Source organism: Rousettus aegyptiacus, unplaced genomic scaffold (genome assembly GCF_014176215.1).
Source record: "Rousettus aegyptiacus isolate mRouAeg1 unplaced genomic scaffold, mRouAeg1.p scaffold_m13_p_3, whole genome shotgun sequence".
In the NCBI taxonomy this organism is placed as follows: Eukaryota; Metazoa; Chordata; class Mammalia; order Chiroptera; family Pteropodidae; genus Rousettus; species Rousettus aegyptiacus.
The window spans coordinates 28,664,150-28,691,738 of NW_023416306.1; the positions used below are offsets into that span (position 1 = coordinate 28,664,150).

General features: G+C 44.5%; 1 protein-coding gene across 8 annotated transcripts in view; it reads right to left on the reverse strand.

Moving 5' to 3' along the window:
- Positions 1-2,336: 2,336 nt before the first annotated feature.
- FRMPD1 (FERM and PDZ domain containing 1) overlaps positions 2,337-27,589 on the reverse strand; it is a 116,602-nt gene continuing 91,349 nt past the window's right edge. For 3 of the 8 annotated variants that reach the window (XM_016146230.2, XM_036239003.1, XM_016146231.2), the window contains exons 6-17: positions 24,423-24,557; positions 22,784-22,891; positions 20,711-20,806; positions 17,094-17,219; positions 15,900-16,019; positions 14,926-15,062; positions 13,654-13,780; positions 13,418-13,513; positions 11,376-11,558; positions 10,381-10,528; positions 7,603-8,397; positions 2,353-4,830 (exon numbers count right to left, since the gene is read on the reverse strand). In XM_016146230.2, coding sequence (XP_016001716.2) covers positions 2,459-4,830; positions 7,603-8,397; positions 10,381-10,528; positions 11,376-11,558; positions 13,418-13,513; positions 13,654-13,780; positions 14,926-15,062; positions 15,900-16,019; positions 17,094-17,219; positions 20,711-20,806; positions 22,784-22,891; positions 24,423-24,557 — 4,443 coding nt within the window. In that variant the 3' untranslated portion in view covers positions 2,353-2,458. Of the gene's footprint in view, positions 4,831-7,602; positions 8,398-10,380; positions 10,529-11,375; positions 11,559-13,417; positions 13,514-13,653; positions 13,781-14,925; positions 15,063-15,899; positions 16,020-17,093; positions 17,220-20,710; positions 20,807-22,783; positions 22,892-24,422; positions 24,558-27,589 lie in introns of all 8 variants that reach the window. The other 5 variants (XM_016146233.2, XM_036239005.1, XM_016146234.2 and 2 more) reach the window with 2 other exon arrangements.

The following is a 27,589-nucleotide window of genomic DNA, read 5'->3' on the forward strand; positions in this document are numbered from 1 at the left end:
TCTTGACGGACTAGTTCTATTAATGCTGCCTCCTTCAGGAAGCCTTCCCTGATCACTACTCTACCCCACATCCAATGATGCTTCTCTCCTTTGAGCTCTCTTTATCTGTTCTCTTTGGTGGCCCTTAGCACACCATGCCTTATGTTGTAGGTCTCTATCTCTACAGCTCATCTTATCTTTTGGACCAAAAGCACTTGAAGACAGGATTCTCACCCAGATATTTACATCTATAACCCTGGATCAGTCATCACCAGCATTGGTGTACCATAAATATTTGTTGAAAGAAATGAATCAGCCAATATGATGGTGGGTGGGAAAAGGAAAGAGGAATGTAAATGTTCAGTGGTTTATCATTAAACAATTGACTCTTGCATTATGGAACAGGTAGTCCCGCTCTGGCTATCTGAGGTAGGGGGGCTATATATCTCAAAGACAGTGCTAAACAGGACAACTCCCCTTGCATTTTAGCGTCTCAACAAACAATGAAGGGTTTCCCAGAACTTCTGGGACTTAGTACTCCTTGTGGGAGCTGCAGAGCAAAATGCCAGCTCCATACTATAGCAACCTAAGAAAGTTAATGGATTTGAGGTGAGAGGATGCAAAGAGGAAACAAACATTGGAGTGCTTGTGCTGGAGGCTTCAGTCTTCTTCCTGCCTTCCGTAATTATTTCTCACAATAATGCTGAATGTATCTTATATGACAATCTCTACTCTGGAGTGCCGAGGATAAGAAAATGTATTCAAGGCCTCTGGCACATTGTAGGCCTTCACTAAATGGGGACTAGTATTTCTTTTTGTCAGATGGGGATGAGACCGAGAGAAGGGCATATAACAACACTGCCAGGATTCAAGCCTCGACTGAGTTGAAATCCTGAGCTCCTTCCCTAAACTTGTGAACATATAGATTGTGTTCACATAAATATTATGTAATATTCCTAGCTTTCTGCTGAGAAAAGCATTCAAGTTCATACAGTTTTTATTATTTTGGTGTCCTATGGTTCCTATTTGCCGTGGCCATGAAATCACTTCAAACCTGTATTCAAGAGGCTTATTTAAATTTTATTGAAAGTATTCTATGAAAAAGAAACAGGTTTCTAAGAAAATCAATCTTTTCTTGGCAAAAGTACTGGTTAACTGGTTACTAGTTAACAAGTAACTGCTAACAGGAGATGGGAAGGATGCCTTTTCTCCCAAAGTATTGCATGCCTTCTGATAGGGGAGAGCTTGGGTACATGACTGAACACCATCTCTGCTCCTGCTTTTGCTGAGTGAAGTAGAGGAACTAGGAACCACAGAGACAGCACTGAGTTCACAATTGATCAGGAGCACCAGAGGAACAGAGGGAACCCTTGAATGAGTGTCTAAACCACCTTTGGTCTGGACAGAGAAGCCAGATGAAAAAGTATCCCAAGGGTATCTTGAGATCAGTTTGGAGACAGGAAACAAAATGCAGGGAAGGATTTCAGACTACGAGAGGCATTCATAAAGGCTGTGGGTTATTACGTTCTGAGTATTTACTAGGTTATTTACTAGATTTCTACCCTACAAAGCAGGTACCATTAGTATCTCTAATTTACAGAAGAGAAAGCCAAAGCACTGAGAAATTAAGTAGCTTGTCTAAGGTTTCATCAAGATTAACTGGAATTAACTGGCTCAACTGGAATTAGTGAGAAAGTTACTGAATATATTTACTTTGCTCTAAAATTATTCTTTAAAAGGCAAATATAATTCAGGGCTTTAATGTTTGGCTTTTTAGTTATTTAAAACAAAAATAGGGTGCAAGGTTAAGGGGTGCAATCATTTCAGATAAAGCACAGAGCACACCTGGATGAGTGTGGCCTTGCAGCTAATGAACTTACTGCCACCTAGTGGTAACCTGTGCTTGTCACAGCAAGGCAACCAAAAAGAACCAGGCCTCCTAGTGCAGGTGTTGAACAGCGAAAATTGGGAAGATAGAATTTATCAAATATCACATGTATTCGTTCCCTTTTGCAAAAGTTATTGCCAAGTCAGTGTGGTATGAGAAGATTATGTTTTTCAGTGACCCCCACCTTCTTCACTCATCCCTGCCCTCTTGGAACAGTTTGTGATTTCTTGCTTCCACACCCCCAGGGTATGCTCCTTTTAGAATACACACTTTACTGATGGTAATCTGTTTATCTGTATCCCCAGTGGGTCTGTGAGCATCCTGACCAGGGAGGGACTTGTCTTACTGCTCTTTATATCCCTAAGCTCCTAGCCCATGGCCTGGCCCAGAGCAGGTATTCAGGGAATGTATGTTGAATGAATATGAGTGAATGTTTTGACTCAAACATATTGCTCTGTATGATTCAGATCAAGATTAAGCAGCAATTTATTTGAATGCTCTAAATAGTAAACATTTGAGAGAGTGGATGGCGGAATGGAAGGGGCTTCTCGGGTAAGTGTCCAGGGCAGGGGACTTGGGCAGCCAGCCTGCTCACAAGGCAGTGGATGCCCGGAACTTCTGTGTCAAACAGAACACGGCAGCTGTGAGGGCCGTGCACTGACGGGCCAAAAGTTTAACACTCAGGTCATGGTAGCCTCTCTCGCAGGTCAGCTTGGCGGCCTCCACAAACTGGCAGTAGGTGTACACCACGTCCCTCAGGTTCCCTGCTGCTTCCCTGTGCCGGGCGGAGCAGCGGTTGCAGTCTGTGAACTGGAAGCACAGGCCAGCCAGCTGGACCAGGTGCTGGAAGGTGTCACGCACGGCACCCTGCATCTCTTCGGGGGACTGGTCCATTCTGATCACATGCTGACAGCTTGACAGGAGCTTCTGGGAGCCCATGCAGAGGTGGCTCCGGCTTTCAGAAAAGTGCCAGGTACACTTCTCTGGGGGGTGTTTGTTCCCATTCCCCCAGGAAGCTTCTAAAATGTCTTGTAATTCCAGCAAGCTCTCTGTGAGTCGGATGAAGCCCTCTGGGGTGCTGGTGGGGGCAGCTTTCAGCTGTCTCAGAGCCCTGGAGCAGTACTCCGGCCAGATGTGGCTATTCCTTGATGGGGGCTCAGTGCTGCAGCTGTGGGCCCGGGCATGCCTCCAGGGCAGGGCCAGCCGGCTTCCTGCAGAGGGCGGTGAGGTGAGGGGGGCTGTGGAGTGTGCTCTCAAGTCCCTGTCTTCATCCTCTGTCTCAGGCTGCAGGCTGCGGAAGCACGTGGCATAAGAGAACTGGCAGCTGCACTGCTCCATCCCAATCCTGGGGGCCATGGTCTCATTCACCCCAGCAAACCCCAAAGATGTGGCCATCCTAAGACTGGCAGAAACTTTAGGATGGCTTTCCGGGGCAAAGCACAAGAAAGACTTCTCAGCAGGAAGGCAGATACTAGGGCTTTTATCTTTGCTTTCTGATAGTGAACAATGGTTTAAACTTTCTAAGTGAGGCTCCCCTTGGGGACTTGGTAGTGGTTCTTGCAGAGGACTAGGATTAAAACAGACCTGCTGAGGATTGTCTCTGTGGGCTGTGTCTTCCTCTAGTACATGGCTAAGTGGCTCTGCTTTGACCCTCTCTATAGGGAAGCCTGATGGGATGGTCTGGTTCTCAAGCAAGAAATCAGGGTCTAAATCTAGCTCTGCCAGTAGTTTTTGTTCTTGGGCCCGGCAAGCTTGCCCTGGGGTTTCTCTGCTTTGTCCTTTGGGGTCTGTGGGAGAGAGTGGTGGGGTCAGCTCAGTTCCTGTTACAGGAGTCTTCAAGGTGAGAGAGGCTATTATTCCACCATCTGGATCACTAACACCAATAGTGTGTGGAATAGCATTCGACACATCACCTTTAGGGTCACCTGAATCTTTCCCAGAGTCATCCTGAAATAAATTGGTGCCATTTTTGTTTGTAACTTCTCCATCATGCTCCAAAGATAGCTGCTCCTCCTTTGTAGGGAAAGAAGCCATCTTTTCTCCTGAATTTATTTCACATTCGCCACTTTTAGGCTTATCCTGAGGAGATGACAAAGGCTCTGTGTATTTGGGGGCAGTTTCTTGCATCTGATTTGTAAACAAAGATCCTAGCCCTGCTTTCAGCCCGACTCCTCTCAGCTCTCGTGTGTCTCCCTGAGAGACATGATGTGGCCCCAGGGTGATGGTCAGGCAGACTCTGTCTGGGTTAGGGTCAGCACTGGAAAGGCAGGAGGTGCTGTCCCCAAGCTCTGTGGAGAGTTCTTTGGGGGCACTGCCATCTGAGTCTTGAAATGAAGATAAGGTTTGGGAAGGCCCTGTCTGAGCAGCATCTGGGCCGGATGAACCCAAGTTGGGACAGTTAGGGGTACTTGCTAGGGAACTGGCAACAATGGCAGTCACAGGGGCACCCCCAGAATTCTCTCTAGGACTGGGGTTAATCCGGAGGCGAATGGCAGAAATAGAAGACACTCGAGAGTCGATGACCGACTTGGTTTCCATGGTCTCGGGCTCCATCTCCATGACCCGGGAGGCTGGATTTTTGTTCTTGGCCTCCCTCAGGGGAGCCAGCAGCCCCAGGGCCTTGGTCTCCAGGAGGCCAGGCTCACTTTGCATATCCTGCAGAGAGGACACAGTTGGAGAGGGTGCACCAAGGGCCAGGTAGGGCTCCCTGTCATAGTAGCACAGGTCCTCCATGCTCTCTAGGGAAGCTGAGGGCGCCAGAGGAAATGAGACCTGACAAGTGTAGTCAGTTTGTAGAAAAGACCTTCTTTTTCTCAGGGTCTTGGCATACTTCTTTGTCCCTCCCCTTCTGCTTGACTCTCCTCTGTCTAGCCCAGGATTCAGGCTGTCTTTAGGGCTATAGGTGCTAGCCTTACTCGGCAAGTTTGTGGTACTGGGTTCTGCAACAGAAGCTGCTCCGGGCCCTGAAAGTCAAAAAGAAAAAAGTACATAAAAAGCAGAAAAACAAAGAGGCTTACAGGCTTGGGCTCAGGACTCAGGATTCAGTTCAAACCCTAGCTGGGCTGTATAACCTTGGGCAAATTAAATCTTGATTTCCTCAACTTCCTCATCTGAAAGATTGGGATAATAATTGGGGTGAACACTTTTTTGATTCTTGGTTGCTCAAGATCCATTTCATTGTCATTTGGTCACAGTACCCCAACTTCCTTTCAGGGAATGACATCTCCCCAGTGATTACAGTCTGCTAGAACTATCAATGAAGGTGCCCTGTCGAAGGGTCAGATTTATGTATGACCCGGAAAGCCAGCCACTCATTTCCTAGAATTTCAAACTCAAACACATTGATTTAAAAATAAAAATAAAAATAGAGCTCATTCTTTACAGCCACAGGATCCTGACAGTATGACCAAGAGGTACCCAGCCTCCTGGTCCAGTTGCTGCTGTTGTCTGAAGCAGTTTTTCACCTTTATGGAAATTTTCTAAGCTCTCTTATATCCTAAGCAGCACTGCCATGCAGGTTAAAAGAATTCATGCTTATCAAGCATCCAGCACAAGGCTTGTGCCTAACAGGTGTTCACTTTAAAGGAAGATGCTGCTGCTGCTGTTGCTGTTACTATTGTAACTACATGTGAGGGTTCTAAAGGAGCTTTCTTTTGACAAAAAGTAGTCATGACTCTCAGATGCAAGGTGTGGGGTTTTGTGCACACAAGGATGGAGCTTTCTGAGCAGAGAAGCATTTTTGTGAAGAAGTCCTGGGAATCAGCTAGAAGGAATGACGATCACAGCCTAGCACTTGAGAATCAGAGGGCTCTTATAATCAAACCAGTTGTTTCCAACATGGCTTCACCTTATGAAAAACCTTATGGAATCCTCGGCTGCTCCTCAGACCTCTTGGAATCTCTGAGGCTGGGACCTAAGAATCTATAGCATTTCAAGTAGGTCCCTTGGGTGATTTTGATGCCCAGTCACATTTTGGAGCCGCTGCTCTAGGCCACTGACAGCCACTGATCAAAGATGTTTCTGAGACCAAAAAAGGAGAGGCTTTCACAGAGAGTCAGGGGCCAAGAGTCCCAGTTCTGAGCTGTCTCCCCAGTACCACACTGGTTCTATATAAAAAAGGGAGTGTCCCGTATGGACCTATGTCCTTGACTAGAGGAAGGCTTTGACTTAGGTCTCTCATGTTCCCATCTCGCTCCCAGCACAATGGCTAGCCCAACAGGGCAAGGCTCAGGGCATGGATGGAAGTTGGCTGGGTTCTTTGGGGAGCAGTGTAATATCTAGCCACTGTTGCAGCTTCTTCAGCTCCTAGAAACGTTTCTCCTTTCCCTAGGTACATTGTCAATTAATGAACTCAGGGTAGATGGTGGAGAGTTCATTCATTCACTTAGCAACAACTTCCAGGTACTAGGTGCTGGGGACACAGACATGAGTGAGAGATGCACAGCTCCTACACTCAAAGGAGTTCCCAGTCTAGTAATTGAGAGAAACATCAACACAAAACCAAATAAATAATTACAGGCAGTACCAAGTGCCAGGCAGGAAGCATACAGGGTGCTGTAGGAAGATGTGACAGGGATGGATGGGGAGGTCTGCCCTAGTCTTGGTGGCCTGGTTAAAGTTCCTGAAAGAAGAATTTCCAGGTGGGGCCCGATAGATGGATGGGTATTAGCAGCCCGAGATCAAGGTGAGGAGTGCTTCAAGCAGAAAGAGCAGCATGTGCAAAGGCTCAGGGTGGGGAAGAGCTTGGCACTTTAAAGAATGGAAAGGAGGTTGGTGTGGCAGGAATGCAGAGAAAGAACTCAGGAGAAGGAGAGAGGCAGAGGCCATGTCACAGAGAGCCTCAAAGAGTTTCCAGAGGCTGCTAAAGAGCTGGCCTTTCTCCTATGAGCAATGAGAAGCCACTCGAGGGAAGGGAACAACAGGAAAGGTCTGGAACAGAAATACAAGGGCTATAGCTTCTCCAGCTCCTAGTCACACTTAATGTCTGTGTGCTATTTTCCAATTTTTTTTCTACAGCATGCAGTGTGTGTGTGTGTGTGTGTGAGTGTGTATGAGAGAGAGAGAGAGAGACAGAGAGACAGACAGACAAAGAGACAGACAGAGAGAGAGAGAGAGAGAGAGAGAGAGAGAGAGAGAGAGAGAGAGAGAGAGAGTGTGTAAATGTCCTGCAAGGATCTCAGGTCAGCTGGGAAGTCATTTTGTGTGGAAAGACTCCCATACTCTATGGAGGGAGGGATGAGGAGCCTGAGAGAAACATGACCAACAGATCTTCCTGCCTATGTCAGTCACTTAAGCCATAAGGCTTAAGGGGCCACCAACGGCTGTCAGGTAGGTTCTTTTTGTTTCAAGTCCTCATTTAATGTAGGTTCAGAGTCAATAATAATGACATTGCTGCTTCCCTCTGCTGGGCGCTCCTGTCGAATCTTTTTCCATGTAAATTCTGTCTACCTCACAAGGCTCAGTCTATTTGCCACCTCTTCTAGGAAACTTTCCCTGATTTCCACTGTTAGATGAATGCCTCCCATCTCTACTTGCCCACAGTTCCCTGAACTTCCCTTATAGCCCTGACTTGAAGTCATGATACTTGTAATTTAGTCCACTGAGCCCAGGCTGGCCTCCTCAGAGAGAACCATGACCCTGCTTTACTCAAGTGTTTTCCCTCAAGCTTGGTCCCTGTCCCAGCGCATTCTCAGGAGCTACCTGCTGAGTCTGCAGACCTGTGAAGGAGAGCTCACCTGAGAGGCTGTCCGGCGAGGTGAGCTTGTCAGCTGCATCATAGTATTCCTCATCCGAGCTGCCATCCTCATAGGCAGGGGCCAGGGCTTCCAGCATGGCACTGGGCTGGGCCTCAGTCCAGCCCTGCTGGCCCCAGGCTGGTGGGCCCCCACCCTGCCGGGAAGCTGTGCTCTCTGAGCTATCACTCAGGTGGCTGGCTGGGGAGACATTGGAGCACAGGTTGTAGTAGTAGGTCTGGCTGCCCTCATACAGCCTGGGGTCCAGCCTGACAGCACTCAGTTCTGGTCCCCAGCTGAATGTCCCAGGAGCAGGACTCTCAGAAAGCTCTGTCTTCTGGCACTGAGGGTTGGCCCTCTGGGCCAGGTCCAAGAGACAGAGGAAAGCACTGGTTTCAATCCTGCTCTTCTCCTCTTGGCTGTCAGAATCAACTCTCTCTGGGAAGCCTGGTGAGCCAAAGTGGAAGAAGCCAGACCTGCTGGAGGAGCAGGCATCCAAGTCATCCTCTTCCAGGGCATCCATGGACTCACTGGAGCCGCTGGTTCTGCAACCTCGGCTCTCGGTGTTGGCTGAGTCTGATGCCTCGGACTCGGCACTGTCTGTCATGCTGCTGGCCCCACAGGTGCTCGGGCTTCTTTTGGCCACTTCAGGTGTGGGGCTGTCCCCAGGAGGCTGCTCCTCTTTTATAAGTGGTCTGCAAGGGCCCAGCTTTGTCAGGCATCGGTCAGAGAGAGGCTCCAGCACGCAGTCTACTTCCGAGGATTCCTCTGAGTCACTACACACCCTGGACTCATAGCCTGAAACACAGGGGAGGGACAACAAGGGTTATGAAACAGCATTCGGGGACTGGCAGAGGTCTGTATATCTTCCTGCCCCCATGCTGCCAGCTCTCCCATATTCGAGTTGAGAAAACTGAGGTCCAGGAATGTGCCCGGCCCCGTCACATGATAGGGACTGACACAAGACCCATGGGACTCCAGATGGCATGTTCTCCCCACATCAGGCCTCCTCTCCTGTATCTATCTGCACTACTTAATGGAGAGAGGATTACCTCCATCCCTACTTCCAAGGAGAGCTGTCTGTTCATGGAAACGTGGTAGGTATTTAATTGGTTTTCACTTTATCGAGGTTTGATAACCCCCTCACCAGATCTCAGTTTTGTCCTGTCTGGGCATCAAAATCAGATGAGAATCATGTTTAAAACATAAAAAAGAACCTTGGCTTTACCCCTAATGTACTAAGTCAAATACCTAAGGAGCAGGACCTGTGAATCTGTATTTTTGGAAAATTTATGGGAGGTTCCGAGGCTGCGTGGCTGGCACCACTCTGAAGCCTGGCCTAGAGAACCCACTGGTGCTACAGGGCTTTTAGAAGAGTGAAGACTCATCCAGATGCTGGTACTCAGGAGGGATCCATGGAGAGAGAGTTGGGGCATTGAGCCAGTTCTCTAACCTCCTCCAGCATAGGCCTCCAAGGTGATCTTCTAAAAACTTATTTCTGATTACATTTCCTCTACTTAAACCCTCTGACAGCTTCTCCTGCCTGTGGGAAAGAGCCTAAGAGCTCCCACAGGAGCTAAGGCCTTCCAGGGTGGCCCCGAGCCCTCCTCAGCAGCCTGATTGCTTCCTGCACCTTTCCCATGCTCCACTACAGGCAGCTTCTCACAGATCATGACCGCTCCTCCTTTCTTTGGGTAAGCATGTTCTTCAAAATCTAGTTCAAATGCCTTCCCGTCTGGAGCGCCTTCTCTGACCACTGCCGCCTGCCCCGGCAGAAGCAGCCCCTCCCAGCACCAGACCTCCATGTCGGCCCCACTCCGTCTCTCTGGCCAGACTCTGAGGTATCATCCCTTGTCATAAGTTGTGTTAAAGACGATGGTAACAAATACCCCAAACTCATCACTGCCTAGTTATTTTATTTTACCTTATCATCATCTTGAGGTTATTTATGACTATTGTGTCCTATGGAGAAAATATTAGGTAATGAGGTGCTACTGAGCATCTCTCCCCATCTTCACATTCGGGGATATCACATTGGTAGCTTGAATTTGGCCACAGTGGGAGTGTTTATACCATGAGACAATTGCTTCAAATCAGGGTGGGTGGGTTGGTTGGTTTGTATGTTCGTTCGTTTGTATGTACATACGTATGTATGTATGTATGTACTTATTTATTTACTTACTTACCTACCCACCCTGCAGAGACAGTTGTTGAACTTTTATCAGAAAACCACTGGGAAAATGCTGCATCAATAGTGCTGATGCAAAAGCCTGATAAAAAGTGGAGCTGGAAAACTTTGCTCATGTGGCCTCCACTATGTCATCCCTTATATGGTATGATTCTGAGTTCCTTCTACCTCCAGGTACCCCCATCTTCCATACAGCTAAGGTTGAGAATTTCTACTGTAATTCAAGAGAATGGAAGAGCACATAAGCATGTAAGAGAAGCTAGGTCATCTGTACTTTCTGAATAAGTAAGTGACATCTCTTTTTCCTGGCAAATAAAGTGGATCTTAAGAAATGATTTTAGAAAATTCTACAGGGAATCAGAGACCTACAACAGCTTTCCTTGGCTTTAGTGGACTCTCAAGTACAAAGAAAACTTCTCTATGTAGGATTTTGGAAAGATCAACTGTTTACCAGGAAATAAATGGAAAAATAGCTCTTACTGACTTAAGTGGAAACCTCAGCTTAACTCGGTTCACCCCCTCCCTTTAGGCTGCCCTTAACTACGAGGCAGTGAAATGGGCCTCTCTAACTGGGGCAAGCCTCAGCACCTCACCTTCTTCAGCAGATACCCGGTGAACCTGTTGTTTGCTCCCTGGCCAGAGGAAAATGGAGGTAACCGGGTCAACAAAGAGCCTGTAGTACCCAGCAATCAGGCAGGCCAGGTCTTTTGCACTGTTGGATTCCAGCAGCAATGTCAGAACCTTTGAAGGTAAAGAGAACTCTTCAGCTTATAAAGGGCTAAGGGACAGTCTGAATGAAGACCGACAACAAGGCCATGTGGAACCAATGAGAGCTTCCAAGTAAACCGAGCCATGGTCCACAGGCAGGCCTCATGTCTTGTATTCTCACCTACAAGACTTAAAATGAATATACGCCTGCATGTGCACACACATAAACATGTGCTCACACATGCATATTGGGCTCCTCCCATTGAATCTCTACAATATCTCCTGCCTCTCTCTCCCCAACCCCTACCCCAACCCCTCCATCCCAATCCCTACCCCCACCCTGCTCATTTGTACAGTGGGACCTCTTCAAGACCTGACCTAGAGAAAGAAAAGGAGCAAAGAGCAAATGGAGGAGGGAGAAGGTGATAAGCATAAAGCATCATCCTTGAGCATGTTGAGATTAAAGCAAAAGAAGGTGGGATAAATGAAGGGCCTTTCAGAGAGGCGTGGGAAGTACCCTGCATCATTTTACCCATTTTAATTGCTGCTACTCTTGGGCAGCCATTCTGGTCCCATGCATGTGATAAAATCCTCTGGTACTCCTATCTAAGTTTCTAAGCCATCAGCAAAGTACATGGTCTGGCTCACTTTATACAAACAAACAAGCAAACAAAAACAAACAAAAATCTTTGAGGAACTGCCTAGGAAAATGCACCCTGTTTACCACTTTCTGTCTGACAGGACAAGATGGACAATTCACCCTCTTAAGCAAGTGTTGGAGGTTAGATTTTGTTAATGTCCAAACTCATGTAAATTATCCTAGAGTAATTTAGCCCCAAATTCCAGAAGCTGGATTCAGAATCTCTTCCCCATGTGTTACCTTGATGTCCTGAAGATACACTTTGACCATGCTCACTTTCTCAGACTCTTCTGTCAGCTCAATGCGGCTGATGTTTGCAAACTCTGCCAACGTGGACATGATGTTGAGTTTGCTATTGATAATTTGGCTTATCCCATACTTGGCTCCAACTAGAAGGGCAACATAGGATTCTCTATCCTGTAACTGCAGAAAGGTGGAAGGGGAATTAGTTTCTACTCACGAGCTGGTGAAAATACACTGCACATGTGAGACATGACACCTCTCTCTGCAGACCCCTTGATCCCTACTTTAGGTCCCCATAACTACTCCCTAGACTAGCAAGTTAGGCAACAGACTAACCGGGTCCCATCTACAGCTAAATTAAGTATAAATTTATCTTCCTTAAAGCCCTTCACAATAGAGTCAAACCACAGGACTGTTACCTGTTCTATAAACACCACCAGTACTTTCACACCTACGTGCCTATATTCATGTCAAGCCCTCCTCTTGGAATCCCTTCCCTGCCATCATTACCTATTGAAATCCTGACTTTCTTTAAAAGCTTCCATCAAAATCCACTGCAAACATCTATAGAAAATATCTGCCTGATCTCTGTCTTCTCAAACTAGAATAGTTCTTTTCCTCTGTGTTGTTCCCATATCACTTCCCCTGTACTTCTCTCATGGCACTGAGTTGTAGCTTCTTATTGTAATTATTTATATTCAAGTCTCATATTCCCTGCTAAGTTCCTGACAAGAGTCTGTATTTATCTACGCTTGTGACCCCAGTGCCCAGCAAGCACCCTGAGCATGTTCAATGAGCTTGGCTTCTTCTCCCATCACCAATTCTTTCCTTAGACAGGAAAGGTAAAGATGGGTCTGGGGAGAGCTGGGAGAAAGCAGGATTAGCTCTGGGGAAAATGGGAAGTCATTCTTGTACCTTTAAGACTTCCTTTCTGTGATCTAGTCTCTTTTCCACCTTTTGGTCATCTACTTGTACAAGGCTCCACGTATTTTCCCCTCTCCTTAACTATCTGATACTCTCCCTTGTTCTCAAAACATTGATTCTCTTTTTTGATCTATACTGTTAGGTCAGCAATCTGATTAAATTAATCCATCACTGTAAATGACTGAGAGGTACTCCAAATCCATTGAAAGGAGATTTGTTAACATAAAAAAAAAAATCTCTAATTGGTAAATTGTCTGCCTTTGTGCTGGAGAGTTCTGGGCTGACCCAGGGTGGTAGGGGAGAGTTCCCTTAATCCACATCCCCCAGTCACTGACTGCTGAAAGGCCCAGAGCTCTAGGCCTAGGTTCCAGGAAGGAAGCTGGAGGAGGAATGGGTAACAGAGCAGAGGGCTCCTTTGCTTCTCTTTCCTCTTCTCAGGACCACCATTTAGTTCTTCCTTTCTTCTGAACAATAGGACCCCAGCCTGGCAGTTGGTCTAACATTCTTATCTTTCCTTTTGATTTCCAATTTTTCCTCTTCACCTTCATATACCAAAAGCTCCGGAGTAAAGAGTTTACAGTACTCTTTCCTCGGAATGCCTTTCCTCTATTGTGAAAACCAGTCAAATCCAACCTTCTTGCCTTTCTTTAATTCCTTCTTTTTCCCATACTTGACCTGAGGCTAGCAGTAGTACCTTCTGTCTTCAAACTAACTCCACAGCAATATCCCTGTGACTCCCTCATTGCTTGGCTTTGTTTTGTCTTGTTAACTACTTTGTTCCACTATTCGAGGGTAGAAATCATTTCTTATTCGGCTCCACCTCTCCCAGCATCTGTCCTAGGGCTAGCACCAAGCAAAGACATGATAAACACTCTCTGCCGGTACAATATTTAGTGTCCCAAACAAATTCTAGTATATGACAGAGTGCTCAAGAATTTTAGGCTAGAAGATACACTGATCTTCAGAGGACCTGTCAGGTCTTTTATGATAGTGGGATTTCTCCATAACCATTATGCTGTACACCTGCAACTAATACAATATTGAATGTCAATCGTAATTGAAAAAAAAAATTAAAAGAAAAAAAGAGTGTGATTCCACAGTTCTCTAATACGTACCATTAGAGTAGCATTAAAGATTTTCCCGCCATATGTCTTGAGTTCCCCAAGGATCTGTAGATAATTTAAACGTAGCTGGGCAGCAGAAATAAGTTGCTTAAGTAGGAAAACAAAAAGACCATTAAGTCAGAGTTATTCAGTTGCCTAAAATCAAGGCAGTGTTGAAAATGTGAAACCCTAAGGTTTCACAACAGACAGCTGTGTGGGTTGACAAGGGCTACAGCCACATACATTACCTTTTGTCGAGGTTCTAGCAAATTCTGGTTCCTCTTCATGTGAAAGTTTATGGCTTTCTTGATGTCTTTGCCTTTCATGTTTCGGAGTAAAGTTGGAGATATAAAGTTCTCTATTCCCCAGTCTTTCCTGCCATGAGACATTGTAGACAAGGAGGCCCATTTTTACAGTGTACTTGGCTCTAATGAAGAGCCTAACTACATTTGATTCAGTACTTAGTGTTCCTGGAATACTGCAATCATGAGCCTCTTTCTCAACAGAAGATATATACATATATACATATATGTGTGTATAAATATTTATAAATTGTATTTATAAATTTATAATAGAATTTATAAATATTTATATATACTTTGTCCCCTCCTCCCTAACAGACACACAAAACTCATACCCATTCAGGAATTAAACCCCACTGATCTTTCCGGGAGCTCATTACTCTTGGTGAGGTGTGATACTGTTATTCAGAGCAGGAGATCTCAGTCTCTTTTTTACTGTAATATATGTGATAAATAATGATCATGCATGTATAACACATGCCCCTAATGGGGCAACACATGGGATTTATGAATCCCTAAGGTCATGCTTCAAAATAGTGCCAGCCTAACAGCCTCAAAATCCTCCAACAAACTTGTTAAAAATACAGATTCTCAGATTTGACCCCCTTGAGATTTGAGCTAGTATATCAGAGACAGGGCCCAGGATCTGTTTTATTTTTAAAGATGATTCTCATTTGATTTTGATGCCCAGACAGAATAGAGCTGAGATTTGGTGAGAGGGTTAGCAAACCTGGGTGACAGTGCCAAGAGCTAAGTGAAATTTTAAGCTAAGAATCAGGAATCCCAGGACTTGAAACTGCCCTAATAGGAGTATAGTGCAACATGACTGGTTCACACAACATGAATTTCCAAGGCATTCCTGTCCTCAGAAGAGCTTTTCATTGAGGCTATCAAATGATTTCCCAAGACATTCTCCCAGGAACTAGGAACTTACGGAGGGATCCTATGTCATTCCATCTGGAATTGGCTTCTGCCCCAGAGAGAGCAGCCAGATTTTGACAACTGGGAGAGCCTGACCGGCCGGGTTGGAGAGGATAGAAAGGGAAATGGGTTGGAGAGGATAGAAAGGGAAATGGATGGGAAGACAACGGGTAGATGGCTAAGTAGTAGGTGAATATCAGCTTTCTGTGGAATCCGGCCATCCCAGCCAGGGACCAGCCAAGTTATCAATGCAACACAGCTGCTGTTGATGGGACATAGAAGGCCCCTGCCACTCACTCTATGTACTTCAAAGAGATCTTCTGTGGCTGGGCGCACGCGTAGATCCGTTCCTGGATGTGCAGGGCTGCAAGTCGGAGCGCGGCGCTACATTTCATTTCTACAGCAAAGCGCTCCTGGAGCACGTCGCTGCAGCTCTAGAAGGGATCAGATCAGAGGAATTGGGAAACAAAAGCAGATGGATGGTGTTCCTGGTTCTCTCCAGTGGAGGGCAGCTTTGAGGTCTGGCTCTGCCAACTCTTGGCTGTGTGACCTTGGTTGAGTTACTAGGACTCTCTGAACACAGCTGTCTTCCCATTGCTAAATGAGGAGAGTCAAGTCTATGTTACATGGTTTCTGTGAGTTTCAAATTAGATAATGCTAATGAAAGCAGTATTATACAAATATAAAGTTGTGTCTTTGTTATTTGCTGCCACCATTTCTGTTAAGACTTTGGGCAAATCAATCCATCTAGTTTGAATTATCTTATCTGTAAAATGGTGATGGCTCCCAAATGATTCTTTTTCATCAGAATGAAAATGACATAATAAATCTCACCTAAGGAGGTAGAGTAGGGGGAGCACCAGGCTAGGGGTCAAGGAAACCATTTTGGCTCCACCACAAAATGGGTGACCCAGGCTTATCATGTGACTTTTCCAAGACTCAGTCTCATCATTTCTAAAAAAAGGCTTTAAAGCACAAAAGCCCCTTTTAGCAATAAAAACTGTAACTCTAAAGATCCTAAATGGTATTAGGGAATGTGTCATCTACATTGAGGACTAAATTTAAATTTCTTTATATATCACTAATCTCCTAACACAGCAACCTGGTGAGGTATAAAGGAATTCTGAGGGGTAAGCAGGCCCATTCTCCTCCAGATAAAGATAAGCCCTACCAGGGAGTTGCTTAATTGCCTTAAGCTCATGTTCAAAATAACCCAATGTGTCATCTTTGAGAAAAACCTCCGTTATTTTAGGAACATTAGACCTGGTCACCTGCAGATAGAGGTATTCAAAGGCCACAGGATCTTCTTTCAGGAGGTCCAGGGGGTCCTTGGGGACAAAACACACCCTGAAGAGGCAGCGGCAGTCATGTGACTCCTCCCTTTCTACCACCTGCGATGGGTAAGGGAGATACCATTAATCTTCTCACTGCTTTTGTTCTCAAAGCTATTTCACAAAACAACTTTAAAAAAAAAAAGACAATGAAAAATAGTCCCTAAAAATTTCAGTTTTTGTGCTTCCCAAGACAGCAGAGACCTTTGCTCCTAACTTGACTTTCCCATGGGTATAAAATGTAAAAGTCTCCAAAGAACAGTTTCTCACTGACCCATCAACCCGTTCCCCTTTCCAGAAGAAATCTCTGCTTCCAGTTTCTTATATGTACTCCCAAGAACAGTGTATATACATTACACATGCTTCTTTACATGTATATTCTTTTCTACAAATAATGGCATAGTATATATTATCTATATTCTGCATGTTACTTTTTATTTTACTTCGACTATCTTTGGGATTTAATTTGATTTTCTTTTCCAGTGATTTTTTTAAAAGTTTGCATGGAGCAGTATTAGCAGGTAAGTGACTAGGGTAAGAATTTATCTGCAATGAGGAATGCTCAGAGTGGCTTCCATGAGGTCATGCCTTGCTCACGCTGTTTCCCTGCTTAACACTCCTCTTTTCCTTTTCCAATTGTGGAAATACTACTCATCTTTGTAATAGTATATATTTAACAAGGATTTATTGAACTAACCGAATGATTGAGTGATACAGACAGACTGTGTTTGCACTGTCCTGCCATTAGGGACCAGCTCAGGGAGTAAGTCTCACAGAAAGGGCTTAGACACAGCAATCAATGCTTCCCTGACATCTCAAAGGCAGCAGGTTCAAGGGAAGATCACCAGAACTGGAAGAAAAAGATGGGGCTCTACTGGCTGTGTTACCTTGAGTAAGTCACCTTACCTCTCTAAGCCTCTTGTCTCCACATCTACAAAACAGGGCCTGCCTACCTCGTATGAAAATTAGACCCGATTCTCATCTCGTTATCCAGGCTGAGTGAGCTCTGTGCCTTTTGGGCATGAGAAGTACATCAAACCTGATGATGTGCTGAGCCCTGTCCCCAAAGGTCCTGGCTGGGGCATGCAGCTTGCCCAACCAGATCTCCTCACCAGAAGCAGGAGCAGGTCGTACCTGCTGGATGAGCTCCTCTTCATGCAGCAGGTGCAACCGGGAGATGCTGTACTGCTCTTCCAGGACCAGTGCAAAGTACTCTGTGCTTCTGATCGACAGCTTCTCCTTCACCGTGAGGATGATGTCCTGCCAGGCACAGTGAGGTATAAGGGTCACCAGAAGAGCAGCCTGGCCCTCATGCTCAGGCACAGAGTAGGGAGGGCTTCCCTGACCTTCTGTCTGCTCCTCAGTGCAGCTGGGGAGAGAAAAGCCTGTGCTCACTGGGTCCACTGCCAACTCAGACAGCTGAATCTTGGCAGACCACATGTGGGACTTCTCATGGCCCCTCACCCACAGGGCTCCAGTGCCACTCATGCGGCCATCCTCTCTTGCTTTACTTGGAAGGCTGAAGCTACCCATTGGAGGCTTATGCCTCTCTTCAAGGTCTACAGATTCATCTTCTCTCCGGGCTCTGCATCTTCAACTGCTTACCAGACAGAATCCCACCACCTACCCACTACACGACTGGAAAACCAATCAGATGTTTCTGAACCTCAGTATCTTCCTGCAAAATGGAGGATATGATGCCTATGTAGACAGGCTGATAGGATGAAATGATAATAACTGTGCCACTAGAATTGCCATGCCACATTCCCCTTGTTACCTACAGCAGCCGTGTCTTCACGAGGCCTTTGCTACCTCAGGGCATTCACACAGCATTTCCCTCTGCCTGGCACTTTTCCCATTACTGTTTACAAGCCTGTTTCTCTTCAGAGAGGCCTTCTCTGGTTGCTGTATGTAAAGGTGATTGCCTCTGTAATTCTCTGTCCCAGGGTCTAGATTATTTCCCTTATCACTATTTAATATTATCTTTCTCAATATCAGCTTTATTCTTTAGTGAGAAACTGTATAGTAAAGTGGATGGGTTCTAGAACCAGACTGCTACTTACTAGCTCTTTGTCCCTGGCTCAATTGCTTATTCTCTTTATGCCTCAGTGTTTTCACCTGTAAAGTGGTAATAATATTAACATCTATCACGCAGGGTTGTTGTGCCCAATAAGTGCCCATCTAAGGCACTTAGAACAGTACCTGGCAGATGGCAAGTGTTCAATACATGCTACCTGCTAATATTTGGGTGTGTTTTTTTTTGTTGTTTGTTTGTTTTGTTTTGTTTTGTTTTTGCGTGTGTGTGTGTGTGTGTGTGTGTGTGTGTGTGTATTGTCTTTCACCCCCACTAGATGGCAAACTCCCTGAGGATACAAACCTGGCCTGTCTTGTGCTCCATTATATTCCTAAAGCTTGTCATTCACTGATGCTCAATAAACTTTCACTTGATGAGCAATCGCCACAGATTCATCATAGATGTCCTGCCAGAACCTCAGATTCAGTAAGTGTCAAACCATCATGTGCTACCTGCTCTTTACGACTCCCAGTTCTGCATATTCTTTCTGCTTACTCCATCACCCTCCATAAGTTAACCAGTGACTAAGTCCAGAAGTCCATCTACTCAACCACTTTAGTCCAATGACCGCTGTGCACTGGCCATGACAGACAGCCTGTCTCTTAGCCCTGTCCCCTCTCCATTCTCCCACACCTCCTTTGAGCTCATAAAAATTGTCAGGAAATGTCTGCTGGGTGAGATGACATTATTTTTCTTGATTTAGAGAAAGAGGGTTTTCTAATATAAGAATTTTTTTTCCCTTGGTAAGGGATGAACTGACAGTGATTTTCCCCTTTTTTACCCCAGGATTTGTTTATATCCCTCCTCTCCTCTCTCTGTCATAAAGAGTGAAAAGATTTGCTTTTAAAAATTTGGCTGCTATAGATGAGTAAGATTAACCAGTATTATATCAGCTAAGTCCTTACTCATTTCTCTAACTCTATCTATCATCTTAATTTAATTCTCCCGTGGTATGTGCTTTTATTATAAATCACCTCAAAGCTTTTTGGCCATTAAAAAGAGATCCACTTTAAGTAAATCATCCCTCCCATTCCAATGCACTTTGATTTAGGATGGCAGAAGTAGAAACCTTGTCTAATTCATTTGCAAACCTTCCCTTTTGTGCAGAATGGTAGTGTGGCAAGCTCCAGTGCAAGATTCAGAAACAGACCAAATTTGAAGCCAGTTATGAGCTAGCTAACTTTGACAAGTTTTGGATTGCATGAACCTGTGTTCTCATCTGCAAAGTCAGGATAACACTCATCACTTCTCAAGGCTACTGGGAGCATTAAATGAGATAGTACACAAGGAAGTGCCCAGGAGAGTGCCAGACAGGTAGTAAACACTTAACAGATCTGGTCCTCCCTTCCCTTTTTCCTCTGGGCTTGGGCTTATCAGGTTCACTGAGTGGCTTTCTCTAGCTTCTAAGTCACACTGAGGTAAGAACTGGATAGGGCATTTGGAGTTTCTCTGGGAATTGCCAAAGGAAGGTGCCAGAGAGGAACACTGGCTGTGTGCATGTGTTGGTGCGTTGGGTGTGTGCATGCATGTGCATGTGGATGTGCACATGTATACACAAGTGCATGTGCATGTGTGTGTGTCTTGGCGACTGTTCATTACTTATAGCACTGGTGCATCTGAACCTGCTCTTCCCCTAGTATCAGAAGGGCTGGGTTCAGTATTTACTCTTACACCGTTTTCAATGTTTGAGCAACCCCTTTGTTTGCTTGTTCCCTGAAGCCTCACTCTAGTACTATTGACTCCCTTCTTCAGAAACTAGAGTGCCATCCCTTATTGTCTGTGGATAAAACCCAAACCCTGTTGTCATCTGAGGTCCTCCACGACCAGCTTGTGCTGTCTCTCACATTCCGCAAGAAAACAGCCAGTGCTCTAGTCCCGCTGGGTGGTTTGCTACTCTTGGGCAACACACGTCTTACTGGCTCTCTGCCTTAGTTTACATACCTCCCTCCAACTGATGTGCACCCTCCATTCTCCCCCCACCCCCATAGCCCTGTCTCCACCCGTTCTTGTTGAATTCTTAGTTGTCCTTTAAAGCTCAGCTCAGGTCCACCTTCTTTCCAAAGCCTTCTCTGACTTCCTGATGGGATGGAACGGATGGCACCCTTTCCCTTGCACACAGAGCACTTCCTTGTCCCTCTTTTACAGCCCTCATTTCATCCTGCGCTGGACTATTGGGAGGTCCTTGAATGTCCATCCTCCCTCAACTAGGCTGTAAACTCCTGGATGATGGAGACCACCTAACTCTGTATGCACCCCCTCCAGAGCATTTCATATAATGGAACTTGTTAAATATAAGTTGAACTGGCCTCAACTTAGAACAGAATATTCAGGGGCCTGGGCCTGCCTTGCTACCTCGCCTGGGTTTTCACCTGCTCTTGTCCTTTGGGTAGCAGGTAGGTTTACGTGTAAGAAGCAGAGAAGTCCAGTGGTTAACGATGAAAACTTATGAGTTGTAATATGACGTTGGGCAAGTCATTTCACCTGTCTGAGCCCTGATTTCCTTCCCTGCAAGATGGTGATAAAATTTTGCTGGATGATTGTGCAACTAAATGAGATAGCACAGTACTCAGACTACAGTGGTTGTGAGCCCACCAAGGCAGAACTCCAGGGCAGCCTGGGGGTTCTGGAAGCCAACAATTCTCACTGGGGAAAAAAGATTCGAGTTTAGTCTTAATACCTTCACAGTTGTGTGTGCCTCGAACTTGAAAGCTTTGGTCTGTCCATTCTCCAGGTATAACTTGAGCACATTGGGCATACACAACAGAGAATTTCCCTGGAAAACAAAAGGACAGTGTTGAAATTGGCCCTTCCTACCCCAGTGACAAATCCTCAGCTTCCCGCCCTGTCTGGCATGGAGAACAGGATCATCCCTAACCTCCTCACCATGCCATGGGTGAATTCTTGGTATCTAGGGATTTCTCCAATGGTCGAGGCCTAGGCCACACAGAGAGAGAGGCACACTTTGTTCAGAGTGAACAGCCACTAGACAGTCTCTGTGAGACACGAGAGATGGAGAAGAGTGAGACCTGCCACAAGCCTACTGATAGCACTGCGCCAGCCTATATGATGTCTCATGATCAGCTGATACTTCACTGCTGCTTGCCACCCTTAGGGGATGCAGTTCAGCAAGTCAGATGACAATCATGCACACTGTCCCAAACTGTGCCTTGTGGGGTTGAAGTGAAACCCTTCAGAGAGCCCCACACACACACTGCCCCATTTACTGCTGCATTCCCCGTAGCGAAGCATCACCAAAGGGCAGAAGGCTGCTCTCCGCCTTCACTCATCCCCACCATCACCCTAGACTTCCAGGACCTCCTAAAGGGCTCTGTTACTCTTGGAGGGCCTTTTGGGAAGGAGGTATGCGACTGGTCTGTGTTTAGTGACCCATGCCAGCCAGAATTCCTGAGGTGGAGCGAGACAGGGGAATGTTCCCGTTAGGTTTGGAGAATCTTTCCAAGGCTATCTCTCACAAGTGACTTCTAAGTGTTTCGCTGCAAATAAAAATCTGGAGGGCTGGTGTCCTCTAGAATGAGTAAAGGCTCTAGAGTCCCCAAAACTTGAGATAGAACCAGTCCCGATAGCTGGTTCTAGACCCTACTTTTCATCACTACTCTTAAAAATAAGTGTTTGGATCTGAATTTAATTTGTGAATGAGGTTCAATCAATTTTCACAAATGTGGACATGTGGAGACTCAAATATCGCTGAGTGACATAGGATCTCAGGTCTCTTCTGATTAACCCATTAGGCATTTCGCTGGCCCTTTCCTGAACAAATCCAGCTTTCACTCTCAAGTCTAATGAAGGTGTGGTCTGTTAAGTGGAAGGACAAGTAGAAAATAAGGTTCTGCAGATGTGAACCAGATCACCTAGATCCTTATTAAAATGGCCATGACTCCCCATTCACTGATGTCTATGGTGAGAAGACCAGATAAGGACAAGCTCTGACCTGAAAGCTTCAAAATTGAAAACTGATCACTGAATTATGGCAAAAGTTACAGACTACTGGGGGGGGGGCAGGGAATGTGTAAATTATGAATAAATGAATCTTTTATACAATAGTCCACACTAAAAACATCAAACTCCAGCCAATCTTTTCCTTTTAGAAATATGTCTTCTGAACCCCAACCCTGGATCTCCTCATATCACAAAGGATGAAGCAGCATGTCATAACAGAAAACTGAAGAACTCAAGTCGCAGAGACCTAGGCTCCTAAATTTTCTTGCTATTTGATCTCAGAGGTTAATTCTCTTAACCTCTCAGAGCCTCTGCTTTCTCTTTTGTTAAAATCCCTCCCCTGAAGGGTATTGTAATGACTAAGGATTATGTACACAAAAAGTTTAGGTTCACAGAATAGATGGGCTCTTAAAGAAAAAAAAAAAAAAAAGCCATCCCCGCCACCATCACTACTATCAGTATATCACCTTCAGAGGAAATACTTAAAGATTCAAAATGAGAACCTAACAGTTGAAATCCGTTGAAATTTCATGGGCAGGAGAATGGAGTCACAGAGCAACAGTGAGCCACACCTACTGCTTCTCTGCCTGGCCCCCAACCAGAGGCCCCACTCCTCTCCCCGTCCATGGTTCGCAGGCATCTTACTAGGGGTGCGCATAACCTCCAGCAAACCCACTGCACTCTCTCTGTATTCTCTCTGTGCTGTGGAATTATAGTCTCAGGGTGCTGTGTGCCAGAAGGCAGCTCACTAACCTCATGACAAATCATTTCAAGCCCCTGACTAGTGGCATACCTGGCTGTGGGCACTGACGAGCACTTCCTCAGCGAAGTGCACCTTCACGGGGTTGGTCTTCAGCCTGGCTCTCTTCTCCTCAGTCAGAAAGGATGATTTGGGGACTCCCTGAAAAACATTAACATGACACATTTTAGAACAGGTCTTCCATAAAAGCCGTGTACAAATTCTCATTTCTTAAAAATAAAAGCAAAAACTCCAACAGCTACTAAGGATTCAATTAACACCCACAGGGGAAGACAACATCCCATGAAAGTTCTCTTTTGATAAAATCTAGGGATCTCAACACACACAATGTTCTTACATATCTGAGAACAGTTGAAGATTCGATACAGTAGCAAAATGGCTGCTGTATGACGAAGACAAAGAGTACTGGCCTGTGAACTAGGAGACCTTAATTTCAACCCAAGTTCTGCTACTCAACGGTTGTGAGAACTACCTCAAACACAAATTCTCACCAATTGTTTGAGTGTGAGTGCATGTGCGCACGTGTGTGTAAAACAAAACAAAATAACTGTGTGATGCTGGCCAAGTCATTGCCCCTCTGGTCTTCAGTCTTCCCACCTGTATGATGTAGGAGTTGGACCAGACGCTTCCAGGGCTCCCTGAGGCTCTGACCCCTGTGATTTATCCTTGACCCCTCTTTGATCTTCTTATATCTTTTGGGCGGCACCCTCTTTCCCCAGATGTAAAAAGAGTTACCACAGGTTGGTATGAGTATGTGGTGAAGCCCTGGGCCTACACCATATCAGGCTAAATTGTGGCACTTAAGGAACAGCAAGTTGCATGATCTAGACCAATAGGATGGGATATACCTGGATAAAACCCTGATATGCTATTTCCTGGCCTGACATCTTATGTTTCCTTAATCTGGATTGTCCTTTAGGAGAGCCTCTAGAATGTTTACATGTGTAAGAGTCCTCAGATGGCGCTCTGGGCCGTGTTCTGAGTGGCTGAGGGAAGAGATATGGAACAGTAATCAACTGGTTCCACCAACTGCTGGAAACAATGCTCACAGACTCAGATATCAATAGATCAGTGCTGTGAAGTACATGAAGTGAACATATATGGCCCTGAAATTTTAATGCAAGAAGATAAATAAGATCTCACAGCAACGAGAACCTTGGTGTGACAAAGTTCATGACTAGGATTTAATATCTCAAATACACAGTTTACTTTTTGAAAAAAAGATTAGTAGAAGAAGGGGGAATAGTAATGTCCCCAGAGAATAGACACACTCGTGTCATAATCCCCCAATTAATTATTTAAACTTGATGTGCTTTCTTTTTCAAGCAGAATAGTTTTCCAACCAGAAGAAATAGAAGGAATAAGGGAAAAAGAAAATTAAAACCCAAAATTAGTGATGAGACTATCAGACTGATTTGAATGAGTTCAAGACACCTATACCAGTGAATCTAAGGGGCTTATATGTAATAGCTGGCATCACCTACAAAACAGAGAATGGAAGAAATATTAAAAGACTAAAGATGGTTAAGTATCAAATTTCCCAGAAAATAAATATGGAAGATTCAAGAAAACATACATTAGTAAGCTTGTCATTAATTCTTGGCAAAAACCAAGACAAGAGATGGTCAGAGAGCTTTTAGATATTGATCACTAACAACCAATGTGGAGTTACCAAGAACAAGTCAGAGTCAACCAAGTTCATTTTTCTTTTGAAGATAGGATTCCAGATTGGTAGACCAGGGTCCTGTGGATACAGTAGTATTCCTTCATTCTTGCAAAGTATTTGATAAGGTCTCCTATAATCCCCCTGTGGAGAAGGCCAGATGCAGAGCCATTAGGTAGATTCAAAACTAGTTGACCTATACGCAAAATTGTCCTGATTTCTAGCTAAGCAACTCGGGCTCCTTTTACCTCAATTCTCATCAATGATGTTTAGCAATACACTAGATGAAGTCAGAGAAATTGGACTTACTAAACCTGTGAATGACAAGGAGCTGCAAAGTGTCATCAGATCTCAGGCAGCAGAAATTTAAGAAGAAAGATAAAGGACTTAGGAATCTAAAAGAAATGTATGGGAAACTTGAGGATGAGGGGAAGCTATAGGTCCAGAGGCCAGGCAATCACTAAGAACAAGCATAAGAGAGTGTAGGAGGGCAGGGCTATCAAGAGCTAAAGGGAACAGAGTAAAGTGAGGGCTAAAAGGAACAGGCACAACCACCAGCACCCTAAAGACTCAAAAGAATGAGAAATCAGGGGAAGAACAAAGGAAAGAAATGGAGAGAAAAATAATCTGCAGAGGCAACTGCTATTGTCTTTCACTCCTGGGAGAGCAATCCTACAAGAGTTAGGCCCAGAGCTGGATCAGGCTAATGGATATCAAGGGGCTGGATAATGGAGGAAATGAAAGAGACTTGGAAAGAGGTGGTTCCTCAACAGGAAGGGAGAATGACTACAACTGATGACTGTACAAATATGTCACAACTCCCTGACTGTAAAATCTCAGCATGACAGAACATTAGGCCAAAGCAACATGATTTGACAGGGAATTAATGTGAAATGTGGTATTGAGGTTTGGAAAAAAATCAATTGCACAAGCATGGGATGGGGGTGGGGGGTGGGGTGGCTTGCAGGGCTGCCTGGGAAGATATTCAATTGAAAACAAACTCAGTTTTTGGTCAACCACAAGTTTTTGGTCACCCAAGCCAAAAGTGTGACTGGGACTGCTAAATGTTAAGCCAATCTTGGGCTTCAGTAGTGTTCTTGGTGCATGTTGGAACTGCACCCTCTGTTCCCTGTGGTACTCACACCAGTTGACCATAGGTGGGACTACATTCCTTTCTGGGTGCCACCAGTTGGGAGTGTCACTGTCCAGATGGGAAGCTGTCCAGAAAGTTATCAGAGAAACATATCATATAATGAAGACTGATGGAACAGTGTTAAGCCTGGAGAAGAGATGGCCATACTTCCAAATCTTTGAAAAGCTATTTTGTACAAGGTAGACTTGTTCTGAACTAGGATTAGTTAGTGGGGATCATGGGGAAGAAGGACATGTCTTCCATGTGAAACCACCCAAGCATGAAACCAGCTGCTTTGACAAAGAAGCTCTCTGTCATGGAAATGCCCAATCCACAGGCCCCACCATGCCTCCTGTACTTTTACACCTAAGTGTCAGCTCTGCTACCTGTGTACCTTGGCATCTGAAGCATATTGTAAACCACTCATTTGAGCCATCCAATATTAAAGAGAGACAAAGGATATGAGTTACCTCTTATTCTAGGATATCTAAGGTCTCCTGGGTTCTAAATTAATTTAGTGGAGAACAGCGGACCTTACCTGATAAAAACTCTGTGCATGTTTTTGCTGAACTAAGAGTTAATGCTAAAAGGGAACTGAAAAGGACAACTTGGAAAATATTTCTTTATCTTTTTGCAATCTTCTCCCTCCCTCTGCCCTGGATTGGCCAATGCCATTTTATGAAGATGACAGGGTTTTTAGGAAATAGAATAGCATGACAGTAATAAGTGTGAGTTCTGGAGTCTAACTACCTGCAAAATAACCCAGCTCCACCAATTTATTCATGTAAGACTATGGGCATGTGAGGCCACAGTGACCTCATCTATAAAAGGGAGATAACGAATATATCTGCTTTATAGGATTTTCTTTTGGTAAAAATTAATACAGTAAATATTAGTATTAATATTATAACTATATATATATGGTTATATGTGTGTGTGTATATATATATACACACACACATACAAATAATTAACATAAATGTAGATCTACTCAACTAAACCAATTTTTTCCCCATAAAATTCTAGGCCTGAGAGAAGCAGTAATTGATATTCCAACTTTGGGTTTTATCATTCCTAATCGATTTCAAGTCACTTGAGGACTCTAAGCATCTACTACTGCAAGATGAGTGTCCTTGCTGAAGCAAGACATATATCATTTGTCTTATGATCATATAACTTACGGTGAGAGGAGTTGGCTAGACAATGTTCGGGGCATTTCTGGGAGGCGCTGAGGACCACCGACTAGGCTAATTTCAGTTTTCCCTACAGGACCTCCAGAGCACAGCATTCAGTCTCCTTTTCTTGTGAACCCCATAGGAATCTTGGTAGTGGTACTAGAACATATTAATTTTCCTCTTCCCGTACTTTTCGTTTTTTAAAGGTTGCAACTATATACCACTTCTCTATCTTTTTTCTTAACAAGTGTTATGTTTTGCTTCCATTTCTTTAGAAATAGAGCAGGAAGAAAACCACCCAATCAAGATTAAGATGGTCTCCACTGAGATGCTAATCAGCTAAATAAAAAGGATCTCTCAAGTGCACAGCTTGTTATAGTGATTACCTTTCAGCATACAGTACATTAATAAGAGAAAAACCGCTGTATTAATAATAGCCTTACCATTGAGTAACATGGTAGGTACCTTTTATACTAAAAATTTTTTTTTACATCCTTCAGTAATATTCTAGTTTCCTTCACACAGGGCCCACATATTTTTTTCCCTAAGTTTTCCTATTTTTTGATATTTCCCCTTAAAGAACTAGCCCTTGGATTTATTAACTTCATAATTTTTTCTGTTTTCCAAAGTATCATTTAGATTTTAATTTTTATCATTTTCTTTATTCTGCTTTATGATTGTTTTATATGTCTTTTCTTCCAGCTTCTTATACTGAATAGTCACTTGACCTATTTCCTTATTAAATAATAAAATCATTTAAGGCTATTAACTTTACTCTAAGTATAATTTCACCTGCATGTAGTTTTAAGAAGTAGAGATGTAATTTTTAATTATTTTCTAACAAGTCTTTAACTGTAGTTTTGCTTTTT